The sequence below is a fragment of the Cupressus sempervirens genome, chromosome 5 (genome assembly GCF_028749045.1).
Source record: "Cupressus sempervirens isolate cs-2001-9-10 chromosome 5, ASM2874904v1, whole genome shotgun sequence".
Taxonomy (NCBI): Eukaryota; Viridiplantae; Streptophyta; class Pinopsida; order Cupressales; family Cupressaceae; genus Cupressus; species Cupressus sempervirens.
The window spans coordinates 331,223,551-331,245,821 of record NC_143122.1 but is presented as its reverse complement, the minus strand read 5'-3'; the positions used below and the strand labels follow the sequence as shown (position 1 = coordinate 331,245,821).

Genomic DNA, 22,271 nt, shown 5'->3' with positions numbered 1-22,271 from the left:
TAAGATATTTATCTTAAAGACGTTTTACCATAATCTTAGAAGAATCAATCCGACATAACTGATCATTGTCGGTGTATGGTAAACAAATTACATTTAGGAACCCAAAAACATAATAGTCTCTTTTGTTTATAAGAGCTCGATTAATTAAGTAAAAGTCATACATATATATATATATATATATATATATATATATATATACATATTATTTTTATCAAGAATATAAGATATAAAACAATGTTCATATAAATCATAAATACAAATACTCAATGTAATGAGTATATCACTTTGAATGATGTACTTCAACACTCCCTCTTAATAAGGGAGAAATGACAATTTTTTTTTATGAGATATCAGTATCAAGGATATCTATACACAACATATTATCTGACTTTATCACTTTGAAATAGTGACTTGTCAAATAACTACAATCACAATGTTATGAACACTATCATAACATACATTATGATCTCTAATTGTCCAAAAAAATATCTAGAGTGATCAAATTGCTTTTGTTATCAGTGGCTTCTTGCGTATCCGGAACAAAATTGTCATAAACAGGCCTATCACTTGCAAGATCATCACCTTACAAAGATTACCTTCTGTCTGTTCATTATCATGATTTCTAGCACTTTGAGACAACAACTTAATGAAGTCGGTCATGATAACTGGTCTACCATTGATAAGATCATCATCTTACAATGGTTACCTTGTATTTATATATGTCAATGAAAGATCGTCACCTTTTATTACATATCATATGTGAAATAGTAACCACCACGAACCCAACCAGAGGCTGGTACAAAAGCTTTCAACTGAATGTTCTCTCATAGAGAAGAATGCATTTCAAGGAATTTCACTTAGAATTTTTTCTCATAGAGAAGATATCATTCGCAAAGGGTTGTATCTCAAAATTTCTCCCTCTGAACATCGATCCTTGGAAGTCAGGTACTCTAGTTACTTCCTTAGAAATTCTCTTCACCCAAGGATAATTCATCACTTCCTGATGATATACATAGGAGTAGGCTCATCATATTATGTAGTCACCCACATGCATTTCTAAATTCCCTTTGAGTAACAATCTTCTAAGCTCTTGCATTGTCTTAGAAGAAGTGTCATACTCCCTCTTAATGTAGAAGAATCTCATAATCTCAATCATCAAGGATGTTTGCTTCAAGAGCCTCAGTTTATCAAGGTCTTTGGAGCTACTATCATTAGATTGAGATTGCACAATATTTGGTAGCATATGTAACATACCGACCTTCTTATCCTATAAGAATATCCTCAAACATAAAGGAAAAGATCAAAGAAAATAAACCTTATAGTATGTATAGATTTACAAATAAATGAATAGATAAATGTAAAAGATACAAGTACTTATCTGCCCACAAGGGTCATGGAATATCTCCTTTTCTAAGGATGGTTCAAGTGGGAATGAAACATTGCCTATAATTCTCCCCATAATGTAAAATTCCACTCTTATATAGCTGAACACTTTTACATCATATCAAATTTGAAGATTGAAGAGTTAATTATATTTCCATCTACAAATTCTATAATCAGAATTGGGTGTCTAATTTTGTAAAATCTGGGTCCATATATTGTTGTAATCAAATGCCAATTGAATTCTGTAAATTGGCATGCTTTGTCTGAGGGTTTTTGAAGAACTGTTGTGGCTATGACCGATCTAGCCATTTAGTTCAAAGTGGGGCATCATTTCTCCATTGATTTCAGACGCCTAGCTGACCAGCCCATTGGTGTACTTTCTCCTTGTAAATCTGGGCAGTGTGGGATGATTTTGGTGGTCTGAAATTGAAATAACAGACCTGTGTTTTCTTGTTGAGGCCTGGTGATATAATCTAGAGGACCTGCATTTAGTTTTTGGGATGTGCATTTTAGTTTTTTGGGCCTGCAATCAAGATTATAAGGGTTGCGTTCTAGTTGAAGGTGCTGGAGTAATTTGGTGGAGATTGTTGTAGCTGCACATGAAGTTGGGTAGATTCAGCTGGGCAGAATTTTGCATTATCGGGTGTTACAATCTCAACATTATAATAGGTTCCAAGTTCTCTATTTTAATAAAGGAAATATATTTAGTAATTGCTTTGAGAAAACAATGAATCATAGAAGGATTGTTTGTTGTTCATCATTAAACTGGTATCATAATTTGGCTAGCAGATTTTTGCAAAGGTATTTGAGATAATTGTAAATGATTATTATTTGAAAATATATAATTTGTTGATTAGACCAGACTTGAGGAATTTAGAGTTATATTCAATAGAACTAGTTGGTGTTGAAAAATGCTTACCATGTGTTTGATGAAATGTCAAGCAATTGAATTGTGAAAGAAATAGATGCTTGATTAGCTATAACTGATTAAGGGTTATTACACTCGTAGATAGTTTAATTAAAGTCACAATTTTCTTATGATATTCACAAAGTTGCATGAATTACAGTCTTCTTGACTGTTACAATTTATCAATCACTGAAGATTCCATCACAACATTGGTTTACTCCCTCCAAATCAATATGATTGATATCACAGAGGGTTTACAAAACCGTTTCCTCTTTCTGCTCCCTCTGACGGATGTGTCAGAATCCCTCTGAACATAAATCTTCTAAACTTCTAAAATAAACTTCCCTTTAACAAAGTGTTAGACTCTCTCTGAATCTAATATTAATCCTCCTTTTCCTGCAAGCACATTCTTGGAGGAAAATATCAAGGTATATAGCTCGTATATATAGAATTCCAAATAAAAGTTAGCCACAAAAGTAATATACAAGATATAATGAAAATGGTCATCTCAAAAAATTATTTTTTAATTACTTTCCATATAAATTTTCATTATCTCCTAATACTATTTGAAATGAATTTGTTTTAATTCATATATCAATCCTAATTCATATTCATATAAATGATAGGCATACTAAATAAGAGGAGAATGATAAAACTTATATGAAATATATATAAACGTGAATATTCTCAATAGAAGATAACCCTACTAAGTATCATCTTTTATACTTACTTGATCAGAGGTGGGTCCCTAGTTCTTAAGACCTGTCTTCTAACTTCCAATGGGTGCTTTCCATCCCTCACCATGTCTAGATGCTATACTACATTTAAGTACTTGGACATTGAGGTGGGGTTCCATGGCTCAATAAGCCTAAGCCCAAGAGCGGAGTACATACCCTTCTTTCCTTAGGGATCAACCCTACCCTCTTAGTCACCTAGCCTCTTTACTTATTAACATATATTTGAATTCTTTGTATTCAAGATGATTAAAATGTAATTTAATATTCTATCAAATATTTACTTCACTTTATTTATTTATCCCATAATATCGTTATTACACAATTACTAATATAATTCTTACTTAAATATATTATACATAACATTTTCATTTCTTAGAATATACTTTACTAATCAAGATTAATGAATAAGGAAAGTACATACCTCTCTTACCTAAGCCTTAGTGGCAGCTTGTGATTTCTAATGTGACCCTGCACTATCATATCTAATGATCGTGAGTCAAAGGGTGTAGTAAATGTCTTATTTCTAGTTACCGTTCACTGCTCGGTGTGCAGAGAATAGGTGAATCTCTGATCCATCAAATCTCTTTATCCACTTTCAATGCATTTTAGTTTCTACGCCATACTTCATTTGATGACAATTAGTTTTGAACAGCAAATATCATTCCGACCTTCCATTGACTGAAGCAATCTTTCAAATCATTTGACTGAAGCAATTTTCTTTATGGGGAATGTGCTACTACTTCACATGGGTTCCACTCTCTATGTAATAATCTTGTTCTTGCTGCTCTTCATTGTTGTGCACATCAATTTCTTCAATGCTGGTTATGATTTGTTAGTGTATAATTTCTCATGACTCGTGAACGGTACACGTCAGTGCTCCTTTCTAATTTGATGTTATGTATTTGTTGCCTTGCTATAAATTTTATCTCTTCCAACTACATGACCTTCTCGACAAGGTTGCTATTGTCCAAACAAGTGTTTCTACTGTTATATATTAATCATTCAAACTATAGTCAATTCTATATTTTGGTTCAGGGTATATATATAATAATAATAATTTTTTTCTTGCATTTCCTGTTCATATATGATCTGCAATGTCCAATATTGATCATGAATTTCAATCTGGAATATATTATCATTTTCAGTAATTTGGGAAGACAACCGAATGACATCTTATAGCCATGAAGAGTGATGAGGATAGAGAGATGTAACTATTCGATGGTAACTAGCATTACATCCTTAGCCAATTATGGTGGTGGTTTGTATGTGCCATCGGAAGGGATGATATGATCAATCTCTTAATGAATCAATACCATTGCTGAAGATGTCTATTAGTTGGTCCATAATAATTATTGTCACACTTGGTGTGATGTATCACTTAAGACATTTTAAAATTTTAGGCCCGTCTCAACCTATCAATGCTAATCTCAAAGGAGATAAGAGATCGAGCGTGCTAACACACAAGTTGCAAAGCTCCGTTTGCTCTTCTTATAATTATTCTTTCCAACTTGTAGTTTCATTTGCATTTGGCTCTGATACCATGTTGGGTAACTAAGATCGTTTCTGCAAATGTAGAATCATGGCCATTGTTATTGATGATCTTCCAAATGCAAATTTGAGGACTCATAAATATGAGAGGAGGAGACATGTCTCATGAAGAGACATGTCTCTATAGTTAACCATCGTTAGTTAATAAATAACTATATGTATAACTCATCTTTAAGCATATATGAAATATATTAACCATATATGTAATATATTATTTTATAGCAATATATAATGTATTATATATATAATATATATAAGATATTTATCTTAAAGACGATTTACCATAATCTCCAAAGAATCAATCTGACATAATTGATCACCATCAGTGTATGGTAAACAATTACATTAAGGAACCTGATAACATAATAGTCTCTTCTGATTATAAGAGCCCGATTAGTTAAGTCATATAAATAAATAAACATACACACACACACACACACATATATGTACACATACATATACATACATATACATACATACATATATGTATATACATATTATATATATAATATATATATATGTATGTATGTTTATTTATTTATCTATGACTTATCAATGATATAAGACAAAACAATGTTCATATAAATCGTGAATACAAATATTCAATGTAATGAGTATATCACTTCGACTGATGCTGTACTTCAACAATGAGAATCGACTCTCCTAGACCTATATCCCATGTTATATGGTTAGAGATTATATCTTTGCATTGCAACATAAAGTTCCATACTCTTGATTCTCTAGGAGAGTTCCTGGTTGTGAATATACTTGTAGGATCTTCTTCCTTTAGGTATTTGTTGAAGACGATCCTTACCCATTTCCTTCCTGATTCCTTGTAAGCTTTCCAGATCAGCTTTGCCCCTAAGGCTAAATTGTGTTTCTTAATGTCTTTAATTCCCGCCCCTCCAAGCTGAGAGGTTGACAAACCTTTCCCCATTTTATGAGACCTAGTTTTCATTTATCAGATGTGCTCTACCAAAAACAATCTTTGAGCTTTCCTTCTAGTTTTTGTTTTGCTCCTTGGGAAATGGGACACAAGACATTTGTAATGTCCCCTGCTTTGAGATAATGTCCCCACTTCTCTAAGATAAGGTGGAATAATAACAAAGTTAAAATATCTGATTAATAAATAAATAAATATTATAATGTATATAATTATAATTACAAAATTAAATTATGTACATATAATGGACTATATATATGTATGTAACTTAAAATAAATTTAATAATAATCACTAATAATATTTAATGAAATCAAACTATCAAAATAAAATAAACAATAAATATAATGTATTATTCATATAATAATAAAAAAAAAATTAACAATATAGATAATAATAATATATTACTAACAATATAAGAACATAACTTTTTTAATATTATTAAATCAAAATGAATATAAAGGAAATGTTAGAGGCATTGCAACTATCAACCCAATGTATTGAAAATATAATTAATGTTTACTTATGCTATCTATCGTGAGTAATAAAAGGCAACAATCATTAACCATAACATTACCATCAGATCTTACAATGGGATTTTAGCAACAACTCGTAGATCATTAACGCTAAATACTAAAATGTATTGTGATAAAATAATACAAATTGCTTAATAATCAATTAAGAAAGACTTTGTAGGCAAGAGCCTACAACACAATGTTAAATTTTGAGCCTCTTATATGAGAGGTCTTGAGTTCGATTCCACTCGAGCTTAGTAAATAATAATAAGAATTAATTACAATGCATAATAATTAATCATGGCTTCAGCGCCTTACCGATAAAAAAACAAAAAAAACAAAATTAAGAAAGAATGCGCCTGTTTGAGTGTTACCTATTCAGTTTAGAGACTAGATTATTTATACTGATTCATACTATATCAAGAGCGATATAAAACATAGAAGAAATTTCCAGCGAACAACAATGAAAGGATAGTAAAATTAATAATACAATTTCCTTAGAGTAAGCAATGGACATTAATTCTGCCGCAGTAAGACAGAGATTAGACAATAAAAACATGCAGAATAAGTAGTAAAAAGAATTCAAGACGATAGACAAAATTTTAGGGAATAAAAACTGTAAGCAGCAAATAGGCAGAAATGCAGGGAGTCAACTAATTAATGTAAAATAATTCTATCCATGAGACAGGATTTAAAGAACCAATTGCCATTAAGTATTCAAGGTGAGAAAAAATTCATTTGATAATAGCATAGGAGAAACGGTGCACATGAAATAGTGCCAAAAGACATCCTTAAATTGCTGGAAAATTATCTACAGGGATATTGACACCCTAGTCACCATAACAAAGAAGAAAAGGGAAAACAGTTGGAGGAAGAACAAATAGCAATAGTAGTTTGATAGCCATACTGTTTGAGCATACTTGATACACTTAGAAAACTGCAGAACATTCTTAAATACAAGGGAAGTATAGAGACATTGTTAGCAGGTGGACTACAAAAATATATTATAAGGGATTATTCCAGGAAGAGCTGTATCAATATTTATCATTCTGAGCAATCGTAGTTCTAGATAGCTACAAAATTAAAGAAGAATATAGAGATTGTTCATAGAGGTTGGAGAGATTATAAGCTTGTTATCCAATCTAAGAAGAGGGGACATTACAACATTTGATAGGTTGGGATAGCTGATAGGAACCGATCTGATCATGGTTGCTCTTCTTGCATTAGAAGCCATTTCCCCTTCTAGCTTTCCATTTTTTTGTTACACTTTACTTAAAATGGGTCCCTATGATTTTGTGACCTTAGTTCCTTTTTCTATTGTCATCCGTAGATATTTATAGGGGAATGCTCCTATCCTAAACCTAATGTTTGGCAAATTGTTGTGGCTACCTTGTGTTGGGTATTCAAGAAGAAAATCTAAGACTTGTCCACATTGACTTGTTGTCCCGATGCTTTTGATACCAATCTAAAATTTCTTTGTAGTCTATAGCTTCTTCAAGGTTGCTCCTATTTGGAAAATTGTGTCATCCACAAATTGTTGATGAGTGATATTTTCTGTTCCTTTTGTGATTGTAACCCTTGAGATTTACCTTTTAAGTATGCTCTATAGATACCTCTTCCAAAAGATTCTACCATTATCACAAAGAGGAATGGGAGAGGGGATGTACTCGAACATGTTCCCAAGTCCTAAGGTGTAGGTTTTAATGCAAAAGACTAGATTATTCATTTCTCCACAATCAACTTGTTACGCTTGTTTGAGTGGATGTGCTCGAAGATGTTCTAGTTGCGCTCACATCCTGAAGCGCTACGTGGCTGGGTCAACATGCGGATAGGAAAAGAAAAAAAAGTCTCATTTCCACCTTTAAAGCTAGAAAGTTAGAAACTAGATAATAAAATTAATATGCAACGTGCATAAGCTGCAATTTTTACTTGGCTGTAATTTTGTATGACCTTCTTTGTAGATTTGGCTTGAAAAAATGGGCCCTGCGGCATTATTATAGGCATCCATCTCAAGCAATGTATTTGTGGCATTAGTGACTATCTTTGATAGCATAGTATATAGGCCACTAAGAACCTCCTCATTTGCCTTGAAATTATCATGGAAACAAAATGCTGGATTGAGGTAATAGGCTGCTGCATGGTTGGGTCTATGAAGCTGATTTTGCCATCTCCTATTAATTATATCCCAAAATAGGGATATTTGTCCTCAACTCCTACATAACTGGCTCTAATGGCCTCCTTGGCCCTATCCACAACCTCATATATGTAGCCCATAGTGGACTTCTCCCATCAATAACTCCTAGGAGGGTTCCGAGGGGCTCAATCACCTATGAAACATTTCAATAAAAAAACAATCGAGTGGATGATGATATGATCATTGAAATATGCAACTTTGCAAAATTGCACAATAAAAATAAAATAAAAATATGCATGTCATAAATTAATTTATAAATTTAAAGTTTTTAAATTACCTCCACGATCATCATACAAGGGGTCATCATAAATTTAAGTTTTGTTGCATCTATTTGTGCAATGGTGCTAGAATAGGATGACGAAGTCTTCTGTGGACCAACAAATATGCACCTCAAAGCTAACCTTGATTTCAACAAGGATTTTAGTGCGATAAAATTAGAGGCAAATCTTGTGATACTTGGATGAGCCAACTCCTTTCCCCCTGTGTATTCCATCATAATGCTGAGGACAAAGGCATGATTATAGATGAACTTGCAAAGATTTTTGGCCTTTTCAACACATGATTTCACCGATTCAATCTTGCCAATATCCTCTAACCAGAGGTCAAGGCAATGGGCCGCATATAGAGTCCAAAAGATTTTTGGTTGCCTCTCCATCAAAAGTTTTCTGCAGCAATTTTAAATTAATTAGTAAAAATTTAGATGTGTTAAGAGAATTTTAATTTTTAAAAACTAAAATAAAAAATTTAGAAACTTAAAAGTTAAAGTTTTACCTGTAGCAACAAAATTAGCTACATTATCAGTCACCACCTAGACAATGTTCTCTTTCCCCACCTCCCTTATAACCTCCTCAATAGCCTTACATAAGTATGTCACATTTTTGACAGGTGAGGAAGCATCTATAGAGGGGGCCACTCACTCATCTTCTATGGGGGCTTCCAACATTGCACCACTGACGGAAACCACATCAATCATGCCTTGTAAATAAGGAGTATTGTCACATTTATAAAATATTTAAATTAGCATATTTCAACATCGAGTTAACATTATAAAATTCTATTTTCAAAGTTTAAGTAAAACAATTAAATATAAATGAACTACGTGGCTGCACCTGGCTGCAATAAATGGAATTTTGTAGAAAAAAATCAAAACTTCCAAATTGCTCTTCTTCCAGCTTCATAGATCTTCCTATTCCAATCCAAGCTCTCAAGTGAGGGTTGTGCATGAGGAGTGGAACATGGTACAAAAACTACTATCACGGGCAGTGCTACTAGTAGGAATATATGTAGAAGCAACAACACTAGCAGAAGCACTAGGACGATAGGGAGGAAGGGAAGAGCCTTCTCCAGTACAACCTACTAAACCTAGGGGTGTAAAAATAGATACAGATGCAGTTCCAGATGAGGGTGGACAGGAAGTGGAACCGATCTAAGTTGACTCTTCTAATTTTTTTGTCTTATGTTCATATCTTTTAAGGAAACACTACAAAAACATTTAGCCTCAGTAGAAGCAACTTTACAAGGCTTAGCATCATGTCTATCCATGCCAACAATATGGTATTTCAATCTATTTATCTCCCCACTATGATGGAGCTTACAAAATAAGTTTTTTTTTTGATTTCGAGCTCTACTCAAAAAGTCTATGGTGTACTTCCAACACTCATCTTTTTGATTGCCTTTAGTGAGTTTGAGTTTTTTAGCTAGAGGAGCCATTATGATTAGGGAAAAAATGTTTTCCAAAATGTCAAGGTTGCTGCAAAAAGACAATTTTAACCAAAAATTACTACTTAAGCATTGTATTTTATGAAGATTTAAAGTAAAAAAATCCCATAAACATAGAAAAAAATTCATCCAAACAACCCATAAGCATAGAGAAAAAAACCATGTAAATCTAAGAAAATCAAGTCTTACCTCTTTCAAATGAGTTGATAAGTGTTGAGAAGAGCTTCTATAAACTCCTTGATGATCTAAATGCAAGTGTATAACTGCTCTAATGTCACAAATGCAAGATTTTCTCCTCTTCCTTTTAGTTTGTTGCAAAACAATGGCTCTCTATTTCTCTTTCGTTCTCTTTCTTTCTATTTCTCACATAAGAGTATTATGAAAGCCCTTTTAGGTCACATGCATCGTCACTTGCGAGTCACATGGTTGACCCGTAGGTTAGGAGAGTCAGACGAGTCACCCAAGGTGACCCGTTGAGCCAAGGTTACGGGCCATTTTGACTCGGCTGAGGTTACCCAACTCGCTGACTTGGGCAACTTGCCGGACTTGCGGCGAATCTCGTTACTAACTTCCATTCAACTAAACTACTTCTATTCAACATGAAATGAAATCCTAAACTAAGTGAGGAAATATAGATCACCATGCAATAATACAAACTTGATCACTACAAATCACCATGCAAGACACAATAATGAAAAGTAGAACAAATTTTGCATTGCAATAGCATCAATTCTCCAAAATCCCCCCCCCCTTTAACAAATGAGAGGAGCGGTCCTTATATAGGGAGCTCAAATACAATGAATGTCGAAGATTGATTTGAAATCAAGGGCCAAGATTAATCCACATAAGCCCTATTTAGGGTTTCATAACCACTTGCTACAAGTATTAAATGCCCAATCAATTACAATTAAGCAGCACCTTGGGGGCCAATGAAAAATCTACAATGCCTTCATGGGCCAATAGGAGAATTCAAAGCCATAACAACTTGATAAGTATTGGTGACACTTGGACCAATGAGAAGAGAGCACTTGTAAAAGAAGCCACCGCCTCACAAACCAATAGGAAAATTCGAAAGAAACCATTGACCAATTAGAAAAAGGCCGTTATGCTACCTCATCATATTAACCTAGAAAGCAAACCACCACTTGTAAATAATTGTTAAATTTGAAATAATAATTGCAATTAGACTTGGAAAATCATGACAAACTTGCCCCTTTAATTTCCAATAAAAATAATTTAATGGGGTAGTGCAAATTTGATTGGAATTTTTTTTTTTTTTTTTTTTGCATTTATGATTTATTTTCCATTATTTTAATTTTTCGATTTGTTAAAACCGAAGCCATTTGGATAATTTCGATGCAACAATGGATGAAGTAATTAATTCATTTTAAAAATCAATCCATATTTTGCAGAGTCAAGATAAACTTAATCTCCACCCAATTTAAAACACACTATTTGCAAAGTTGAGACAAATTTTGATCTCATCTCAATTCAAAACCACTTTTTGGTTTTTTTTGTTTTATATTTATTTTCCCTTTAACTTTCGTCACTTTCTTTCTGAATTTTAATTTTTTTTTTTGGTGTAATTCAAACCTTTGAAATTTGATCATGTTTCACAATCTCCCAATAAATTGTAAAATTTCAGAGTGTTTCATTAAACTCAAGGAGACGTAGGGTGCTTTTGTAATTGAGATCTCCTATGTATTTTGGAGTGGAAATTACTAGACACTTAGGCAAAACCATTAAACACAAAGTGGAAACCACTAGGGAATTGGGCAAAACCATCAAACAAAAAGTGGAAGCCACTAGACGAGTTAGGCTAAACCATCAAATACAAAGTCGAAACAACTAGGGACTTAGGGAAAACCATCAAACAAAATGTGGAAACCACTAGGGACTTGGGCAAAACCATGGTGGAAGTCAAGACTCACTTAGGTAAGTGCATGGTGGAAATTGAGGGTGACTTAGGCAAGTGCATGCTAGAAATTAAGGGTGACTTAGGAAAGTGCATGGAATGCGCAGTAGACACCATGTACTTAGGTGTGTACATGTATCTTTGGCTCAATTTATTATTATTATTAATTTTTTTCTCAAATTATTATTATTTTTTTTAGCCAAATTCTATCAAATTTCAGTTTTTCCATGGACGACCATATTATGCCCTCTTTTTCCATTTTTTTGACACTTAACCAAAAGTTTCCAATTTCTTCCAGTCTCAACTTCATTCTAGGAAGGCTTGCAATTTTTTTGAATTATTGCCTAAATTGCTCCACCCCTTGGACTAAGAACAAAAGAGGGAGTCCCCATTTGCAATGGGGCGATGTTGTGAAAACGTCACAACATGGGGGGAAAACAAATCCTAACCTTTTGACGATCTCAAAAAGATTAAGAAAGGCCTCTAACTAGATAACTCTATCCTTCTCAATGGATCCCAAATATGTTATAGGGTCAATATCAGTCTCCAAAATTGGTAGCGATATTGAGAGATTTACTTTTGCAAAGAGGGTTGGCATTGACTAATATTATATCATCCTTGATTCAAAGCTAGGTTTTTAGAAGTCTAATTAAGAGTTGAGAGCCAAGGCTATTCCCAACTTGTTCTATTGAATCCCATTTGGTAAGTTCGGTAGGGAGGTGACCCAAGCTAAAGTAGGAAGGGAAATATTTTGGGGAGAAATTTGTACATCAAATTTTGGAACCCAATCATGTAAAAGAAAAGGATAACCATTAAGATGTAGCAAAGCCTTAGATTACATAATTTCCTTAAGCTTATCTATCTTACATTCAATTAAAAGGAATTTCTTGGCTGTATGAGTAATACTTGGTCCCAAAAACCATCTTGCCATACCATCCATGCATGAGATTGGACCTTTCCACAGCAATCAGACCTGATTTCTTCAAGGTTTGATAGTAAGGATTAAAGGAGGGTTCATCGTGATCGATGTCTTATGAAGCTTAGATAGGGAGTCATCCACATTTATTGCTGCATGAGCCCTAGTTTCATTAGAGGGATGGGCTTTGGTTGCAGATTTCACTATTTCCATGTCAACTGCCTTTTTCCTTTTGGATGCTGGGATGAGGTTGAAGAGCACACAAATATACTGAGAGGGGGGGTGAATCAATATATTAACAACTTTGTCAATTTAGAACCTATATCCAAACAATTGCCTCAATGAAATCAATTATTTAAATAAACAATTATGCACATGAACACAAAGACACCAATTTTACGTGGAAACCCAATTGCGGGAGAAACCACGACAAATAATTGGTTTATATATAAACTTTTTCTTTTACAATGTTTTGTAGGCTCCAACCTACTAGAGGCTCCAATCCCTATGCTTGTGAGCACTGACTCACTAGAAGCTCCAACTCACAATTTGCATGCATCGACCTACGGGAAGCACCAACCCCCGCTGCTGTCTTCGTGAGCACCAATCCACTGCACACAAACTTCTTTTCCACCTTGGCCATGTTGCTTAGTCAATTGATGATGGATACTTTATTTGCACAAGTTCCTCTTCTTCAATCTCATATTTATGAATTCCATACACACTCTTCTCTTTATTTTCTTTTACGTCAAGTCAGCCTCCAAATATCTATATAAATCAGATTTTCAATCTGATTATATATTTCATTTTTAATCTTCTAACTATTCTTGATTCTATATTAATTTCTTTTCTTTATACACATTTCACACTTAAATCTTTTTATTTATTTTATACTGCTCAACACCTCTCTTTTTGTGTGTTCTTTAAATACTTCTCTCCTCTTCTTACTCTTACTTCTTCATTCAGTGGTGACACTATCCTGATATTTATTTGTATATCTCCATTTTAACTGTTCTTCTTACTCCACTTGCTTATTCTCAATATTTCACTGATTTTCTTCTAACACAGAAGACTTGTCTCTTATATCATCTTCCATGTGACTCTTTCTGAAAGTTGTATCTTTCCAAAGTGTTGCATCGTTTCATGAAGATAAGTTATAACTTTAATTAATAGATTATTCGTTTTTAAAACATGTATAATACACTTGAAATCATTGTCTTCGTAAGCCATTTATCTTCCAAATGATGACTTGTCTATTGATTAGTCAAAGTTTACTTTTTAACTGATTGTCTGTATTACGCTGCTGATAGACTCCCATTTCATAGTGTCACAGCCGGTGACTTGGCAAGTATAACACTGCTTTGACCGTTTGCGTGGATTCCCTTTGTTTTTGCCAATGATACCATCGTCGCTTATATCGCTATTTATTAAATTAATATGCTTTGTTCTTTTCTTTATATTCATATTGTATCACTATGTTATACTGTCACGATTCTCAACACATTTCACTGTTATCATTGAGCAGGGAGAATATATTTCACTGCTTATCACAGCCTCTAATGTATATGCTGCCTTTATCTTATAACATCTTTCAGTATCGTTGCTTAAACTGTAGAGTTGTCTATTTGCATTTGACTTGCATGCTTCTCTTTTCTTCTGAGTGCTATAAATCAGTCATGGATTTTGTTCCCAAAGCCTGACTTCTATTCATTGCTGCTCTTGTCTTTTAGATCTGAATTGAACTTTCAAAATCCCCGACAAGATCTTTCAAAATTGACACATGGACTGAAAAGTCTTCGAAACCACTGGTTCCTTTATTGGGCTCTGTCTTTCTAAGTAGTTACATTGATCTCAAATGTTTTGCCGCCTTCACTCGATGCACTCATAGTTACCAAGAGACCCGTTTCCTACACCCTGAGTCGTGTCTCAGAGACCCCTAGTACCGGAGACATGTCTCTAGATACTGGAGATGTCCCCAAAAATGTTTGGATGCACGAGGTTTTGGTTGCCATCTCCAAAGTTCCCCGACCAACAATTGATGTCTATCACCAAAAATATTGAGCACAAGGCATCATAAAAACTCCTAAATCTTATCCTCTACCATCAACCCTTAAAAATCTTTATTACTTATATGTTAGTAATGATAATGATAGCCACTATAGTTTTCCAATCAATTTGCTTATTTGCCTCTAGAAAGACTTGTCAATGATGTATAATTATTTCCTTTCCTTTTGGTGTTATGATCTACTAACAACTCTTCATTTAAAGAGATCACATAAATGGTAATAAGAGATATTTACGTAACATCAACTCAATCGTTGGAAATAATGGAAGCCATTGGGCATCTCCAACCTTCTCAAGTATCTTACAGGGACGAATCTATGCGAACCTTATCCAATTTCAGAAGAACAATACAAAATTTCTCTTAGTTACACATCCCATATCCTTTGGCATCTCATATAAAATATATATTGAGTTTTGAATTCTTTCAGCCTTCAACACAATGACTTTTGACTTTTGTGTATCTAAACTTAATGTTATAATACCACTATTCTTGTTTTCAAAATTCTATGTCATGATATTTTCTAGAAATTATTAAATTATATTAAACAACAATTAACGTTTCCAAGTACCGCCGTCTCCTATTTGAAAATTAGTTTTACCGGTACCACTACCAGTCTCCAAGGTCTCCAAGTACCCCCGTCTCCTGGTAACCTTGGATGCACTATTACCGCTCATTATATTTTCTATCGGGCCTACCCAATTTATCAAGTTTTGTCTGTATCAAGCTCCTTAATAAAGATATGGCTGATGTGATTTGTTTGATCTAACTCCTGACGATAGACAGGTTTTCTTCAATCTGCCATTGTTTTAAATAAACATCAATTGCTCTTAATATAATGAAAATTTGCCTTTGAGATCATAGTCACTGTAGTGACTCTGCATCTGTGTATTGCTGAGATGTTGACTGAAAACATATTCATTGATTTCCTTTGTCGAGATTTATAAACTGATTGCTATCAATATCTGTTATTAACTTATTTGTTATTCTTATTACTGCATACTTTTCTCATTAAGAAAGATACACCATACTTGTTCAATATGTTCACCATATGATAGAGTCGATATCTTTTTTCGCTGTTGTATTGCCCAGGGTTATCCCACCAATAACCATCAAATAATGACTTTGTTTCATCATTCATTCTGCTAGAATCATTCCAGTTAATTATTGTTGCTAACTGTAGACCTCAACTTAGTTCAGAACGAAAGCTTTTGAGATTCTGTTCAGATTGTTGTGGGGTCATCTCATTAATAACTCTCTGTTGTATAAATGATCGCTGCATGATGCATATGACGTTCCTTTCTCCAGCTGTTAACTTCACCGTATTCTCTTATATTGATATACACTGTTTTTCACATACAATATATAAATATGCATATCAGATTTGATAAATCTGAATATATACATATTATTATTTCCTCTTTATTTACTTATCTTTTAACTTTATGCCAATAATATCACTGCCATACTATGCAATTACTTTGACATCATTCGCCCTTCCATTTGACATTGATGAAGGTTATACTAATAACTTGTCCTTGTTTTGTGAAGCCCTTTGACATCAATGCCAGTATGTCCGTTAGAGGTTGTTGTTGGTCTGGAAAGATCGGATTCTCTGTTGAGCCTAATTTTTGGCAATTCACCCTTGTGCAAAGTTATGAACTGAGGAAGTAAGAAGAATAACCCAGATTCCAGCATGGTGCTCTGGTCTGCAAGAAAGAAGGGTGCCCTGTTTCGATGGGAATCTTGGCTGGAGAACTCTAGGGTTTCTATCAAAATTCCTGGGAGGCCCTACCAGCTAGGGTTTCTAAAAGATCTTCTAAACCTGAGCAATTCCTAGTCGTAGGATCTCAAGGCAGACTTCTGAGTATTCAAATGCCATCTGTGTTTGTTTGCCACAAAATTCCAACCATTCCCTAGATCTTGAGGAAAGTCAGAAGGATTCTGAGTGGTTGAGTAATTTGTAATGCACATGATGACAGCAGGGATTTTACAAAATGGTATTTCTAGCTGATTTAACTCCACAAGAAACAAATGTTTATATCCCTATTCTGAATATTTAATCATTGCTAGTGGATACTAATATTTTCATCACCCAACCATATTGATTTTATTCTTCTTCCATAAAATATTTATTCTCTCTGCTATAATACTTTATTCTGGAAAACTCCAGACATAATTTATTTATTGAGAAATAATAAAATACTTAATTCTAAAAATTGAATAAATACTTCTGAAAATTAGTCTTCGGAGAAAACATTACAAATTTTGCCATAGTAGTCCATTTGTGATTTCTAAGGTGGATTCACCCAATGGGTTAGACCGGGTTTTAATCTTATCCACCAAGATATCCCAAGGGTTTCCAAATTCAGGCTTCCTGAACCTGGACAACAAGCTTTCCAAATGCTCCCGATTAAATATCTGTAGAAGATGATAATAACCCTCAGCTTCATTTTATAATTTAATGATCTTCTAAAAGAATCATTTAAGAAAAATATTTATTTATATTTTCTTTTTAACCAAAAATCATTTTGTTTTAAATATTTGTTAATTAAATATTAGTTGCCTTAAATAATTTTATATAACATAAGAAAAAAATTAATTAATTATTTTAATTTTACGTGTCTGCCAAAAATGGGACATTACAGTTAGAAGCAGATTTCAATGAAGTTCTTACCTTGTATGGTGGTGTGGAAACAATTTTAGGCACTCAGCTGGACATTAAGCCATCATTGTTGGGCGACTTCCATATAGGGTGGGTGTTGAAAAGCAAGTGCAGATAAAATGGTTTCAGCAGAAAACGACCAGATACTAAGAAGCTGTTGATAACTGAAGGCTGGTCAAGTATCGTTTTGAGCTGTAGGCAGAGCAATATTAGAGGTGATTGGAATCAATGCTGGTTGACTGAGTTACAGGGTGGTGTAAACTTTAAAGTGTATCTTCCCTTCCTCTCCGTTGGCATAAGGATTTCAGTCTCTTTATATCAGATGCAGGCCATCTAAAGTTTTCTGCTTATGTATTGTCAGACTGTTAATGGTCAGTGACGTGTCTGCTTCTTCACACATCATTCGTTGCAGGTTATAAAGGTCAGAAGTTTAAACACTTCTTGTTTGTAATCTTTTACAAAGGGAAATCTTTGAATGAAAAATATTGCCATTTCCAAGCTACTGTAGTTATCATTTTATTTGTGCTGAGTTGTTTGTTAAAGTTTTTGTAACAAAATATTGCATTTACACCCACAAACCAATTACATGCAATTCTGCATTTTAACTCAATTTTTCAGTCGAGTCGCATGAATTACACCATAAATATCAGTATATCACTGATTTTATCAGCACCATGTAGCTCAGAGTATATGCAAATATAGATGCCGGATTGCTGTCATCCACAAAATTATTGAGTACAAGCTACAGCAAGATGCAGATCACTGAGACTGCAAGGTATATGCTGTCTGCAGTGAGTGTGCTGATTGCAGTAATAAGGGACTGAGCACAAGGAAGTAAAGGCCGTGGAAAGTCCAGATTGCCAAGAAGAAGGCTTCACAGCCCAAATATAGGCCCAACAATGATTGAAGTATATTGCAGGAGTATCACTTGTCCATCACACAAAAAATCTGATGGTCAGGACATTTATGAATACAGAGATGTGTCAGTTGCCACCATCATGAATATGTAATAATGTTTGTGGCTGTTATGCATATTGCAGTGATTGTTGACAATGGAATGTAAAGATATGTTTGCAGCCACAATGAAGATATTCTGATCACAGATTGTATGAATGACAACCAAACTCAGATTGCAAGTCAATTTTCTCTTTGAAGGAGACTTTTCAAAATTAATTAACAGACTAGGGAGAGTCTTGCACCTTGGAAACTGCAAGCTTTGGTAACTAATTCCAAATTGGTATTACAAGTAATAAGAAGAGATGATTAATTCTGCTCAAGTAATCCAAGAAGGCCAATACACATACAGACACACACACACACACACACACACACACACACACAAACACATATACATACATACATACATACATACATACATATATATATGTATGTATGTATGTATGTATGTATGTATGTACGTACCTATACATACATATATACATACATACATATGTATATGTATGTGTATATATATATATATATGTATATATCTTAGTTACTGATTTGGGATACGAATCCGATTCGGGCACGTGAATTGGATCCGTGGATTCGTGATTTTTTTTTTCCCGATTAGGATTCATGGAGGATTCGTGAATATATATATATACTGATCTTGCCCAAGCCCCATCTAGTAACAGATATATATATATATTTATTTCTCTCATTTATTAGTATATATAATGCATAAAAAGGTCATTTTAGCACTAGAAAGCAAAAAAAAATATTTAAAAAAGTCATATTAAATAACTTATACTCACTTAAACCTGTCAATCCTTGAGGATTCACGCTGGATCCTTGAGGATTCGTGCTTGGATTCATGCAGATCCGGGCAGGATCCTTGTTTTACACAGTGGATTCATCCGGATTCGTGGGCCATGAATTCGGACGAATCCACTGTGTAAAACAAGGATCCTGCCCGGATCTGCACGAATCTGGATCCGGATCGGACTCGAATCCGGATCCAGCCTCTAGGGCACGAATCCGGTAACTAAGGTATATATATGTAGGTATATATATGTATGTATACATACATACACACACACACGTGCATATATATTCAAATTCAAATTATGGCACCAACTTCAGTCTTGGCCAAGACTGAAGTTGGCGCCATGATTTTTGATTTAGGACCACACAAAGGATGGCATCAAAGGCATGCCATTGAAAAGCGCCCCCTCCCAAATAGCTCATGGGGGACAAGATGAGCTAATAGGGCAAGATTATGAATATGTCCTGGTTAGAGTGGATAGGACATGACAGAGAACCTTGTGTCATGGCAACAATGGAACAGAGAACAACCTATATGATATGCCTTTCCTTGTTGAAAATGGATGGTGGTTTTAGAGATTGTGGTAGAGTTGGCATTTTATACTTTAGGCATTGGTACTTTTGTGGCACAGATTTCTTTTTTTGAGTGGGGCTTTCTTGTTCTTATCTTTTTTTGTCGATTCTTATCCTGGAATCCTTCTTCAAAGAAGGCTTTGACTAAAGTTGTTGTTCTTTCTGTTTATTTTCAGACTTCATGCCAGTTTTACTTGGTGTAGTTTTCTTATTGCCTTAATGTTAGTTGTAGTTTTTTTCTTTGACATTGATCACACATTGATGTGCTTCTCTCAATGTTTGGAACTTCAAGAATCATGTTTCTTCTTGGATATATAACTGCAAGTCTTGTAGTATCTGAGGGCTTTCTATCCCAAGCTATAATATATGCCAAATCGCGCCAACAAGGACTATATTAATTAGTAATTTGTTGAATCATCTGTCCTCAATCTAGATCCAATCTCTACAACTTCTGGTGCTAATTATCATAATTATTCAAAGGGAAGTATTGCTTTTGAAAGATTTCTACAAAGTCTTTCCAAGTTTTGACTAGAGATCACTTAGGCCAAGTGTTAACTAGTCCTTTTATTCATCTTCCTCTTGGCTATTCTGAGACAAAACGATTTGCATCATATATTGGAAAGTTGCTTCGAGAATTGAAATTGTGGTAAGTTTCCTTTTCATTGTTAAAAAAACATTTGTAGCAAAACATGATCTGTCAAGCCATTTGCTTAGTTTGCCCATATTAACTTTGCATTCTAAGGGAGATATATTAAAATTCAGTCTGCTTTAGAGGTTGTTCCGCCCCTTGGGAATCTTCTTGATAAAAGAAGTGCATGCCACAGGATTAGTTTCTGAGAAGCTATTGGCAAATTATTAATTATCTCCATTCTGTACTTCTTGAATGCTTCACTAAGAAACAGTTGAAGAGGCTTTGATTGCCATTTGAGGTTGTTTGAATTGACAAGCAAGAGAGTTTGAAGGGTTACCTGTCTTGAGTTGCACTTCCTGTGGTTTTGCCTTGGTGGATGTAACATACAAACCTTGAACAAGCTTAATGGTATCTTAATCAAATTAATTGGCAATCCAGTGGATAACAGACGAAATCATGCAAAGTTTAAATTTCTAGTTAGCAGTAAATAAAAGAAAAAGAAAACGTTTAAATGAATAGAAATTACTCTGCAATGCAAAATAAGGTCTGGTTGCAAATGAGAGTAAAAAGGTCATAATCTTAGAGAAGAATTGTGAAGTTATAATGCTGATTTTTATATTGGTTTGCCTAATAGTTGAAAGCTTTTTTTAGTTGGAAGCCAAGTGTCTATAAATAAAAAGTGAAGCATTTTCAAAATTGAATATGATATTACAAACATTCACTTGGAAAGTTTACAGGAATTGTTTGGACATGAGACCCATCAATGTTCAATTATAGTTTCCTTTAGAACTCTTGCAATCTCTTGAATTTTGGTTGTTTGCAAATTTCAATCCTTCTGGATTGATTTTGAGGAGCCAAATAATGTTGAAGAAGCATTGTGTCCTTAAGTTGCATAATATATAATTTCATCTTTTCGAGGCACTAAATGTTTTTTAGTTTTGTTGAATGGTGCTGGTCATGGCTCTGACAACATTATATGGTTTTATTCCAAAACAAATTCCCAAATTGTCATTTGGATCACTGTTGAGCCTCTGTCACTGTTTCATGGTGGATGAATTTTCTGGGTAGTGTCTATTGGGGATGTATTTCAATGGAATACAATATTTTACCATAAAAGTATTGAAGGGAAAAAACCATATGGTGGAAGACATGTTTTCACTAATACAACTGTGCTGGCATTAACAAGTTTACTGTCAATCACTAGATTTGTTGTTTATGTCCTATGATTGTTTGATCATTACCTGTTGTTGCACGAGAGCTGTCTTCTCTTGTTTATTGAACAAGGTATAAATTTGACCTTTCAAGTGCTACAATACTTGATCATTTGAAAGCAAAATGATACCATACTTAGTTTTGAGCTTGTTATTAATTTTTTTAAAGTTTGTTAACTATCTGGTATGTAGATGCATGTATGTTTATTATTTTTTATTTTTGTGAACTATTCGTTATTCTCATGGCACAGTTTAGTCTTACATCTCAAAAATATAAATTTTCAGATCTTTTTATGTTGGAGATGCTGCTGGGAGAATTGGCGATCACAGCGATGCAGATATTGGCTTTGCGAAGGTAATATCACAAAATTTCAATTTCTTGAATTGCAACAAATATTTTTCTTGATGCAGGGTTTTTGATGGATCGTGGAAAATTGTCCTTAAAGTCTCTTTGACATTTTGAGTAAGACATATATCTAACTAGCCAAAAAATTATAGCAAAATGTGCCCCCTTCCACAAGTTTTAAAAGCATAAATCAAGTTATACCGTTCAGTTTTTGTTTGGAACTTTTCTATTCAATTTTGAC

General features: G+C 33.9%; 1 protein-coding gene across 2 annotated transcripts in view; it reads left to right on the top strand.

Annotated features, from left to right (window-relative positions):
* Nucleotides 1-22,271, top strand: part of LOC149556032 (phosphoesterase) — a 141,883-nt gene that overhangs the window by 100,123 nt on the left and 19,489 nt on the right. For both annotated transcript variants that reach the window (XM_089830153.1, XM_089830154.1), the window contains exon 10: nucleotides 21,970-22,039. In XM_089830153.1, coding sequence (XP_089686279.1) covers nucleotides 21,970-22,039 — 70 coding nt within the window. The remainder of the gene's footprint in view (nucleotides 1-21,969; nucleotides 22,040-22,271) is intronic.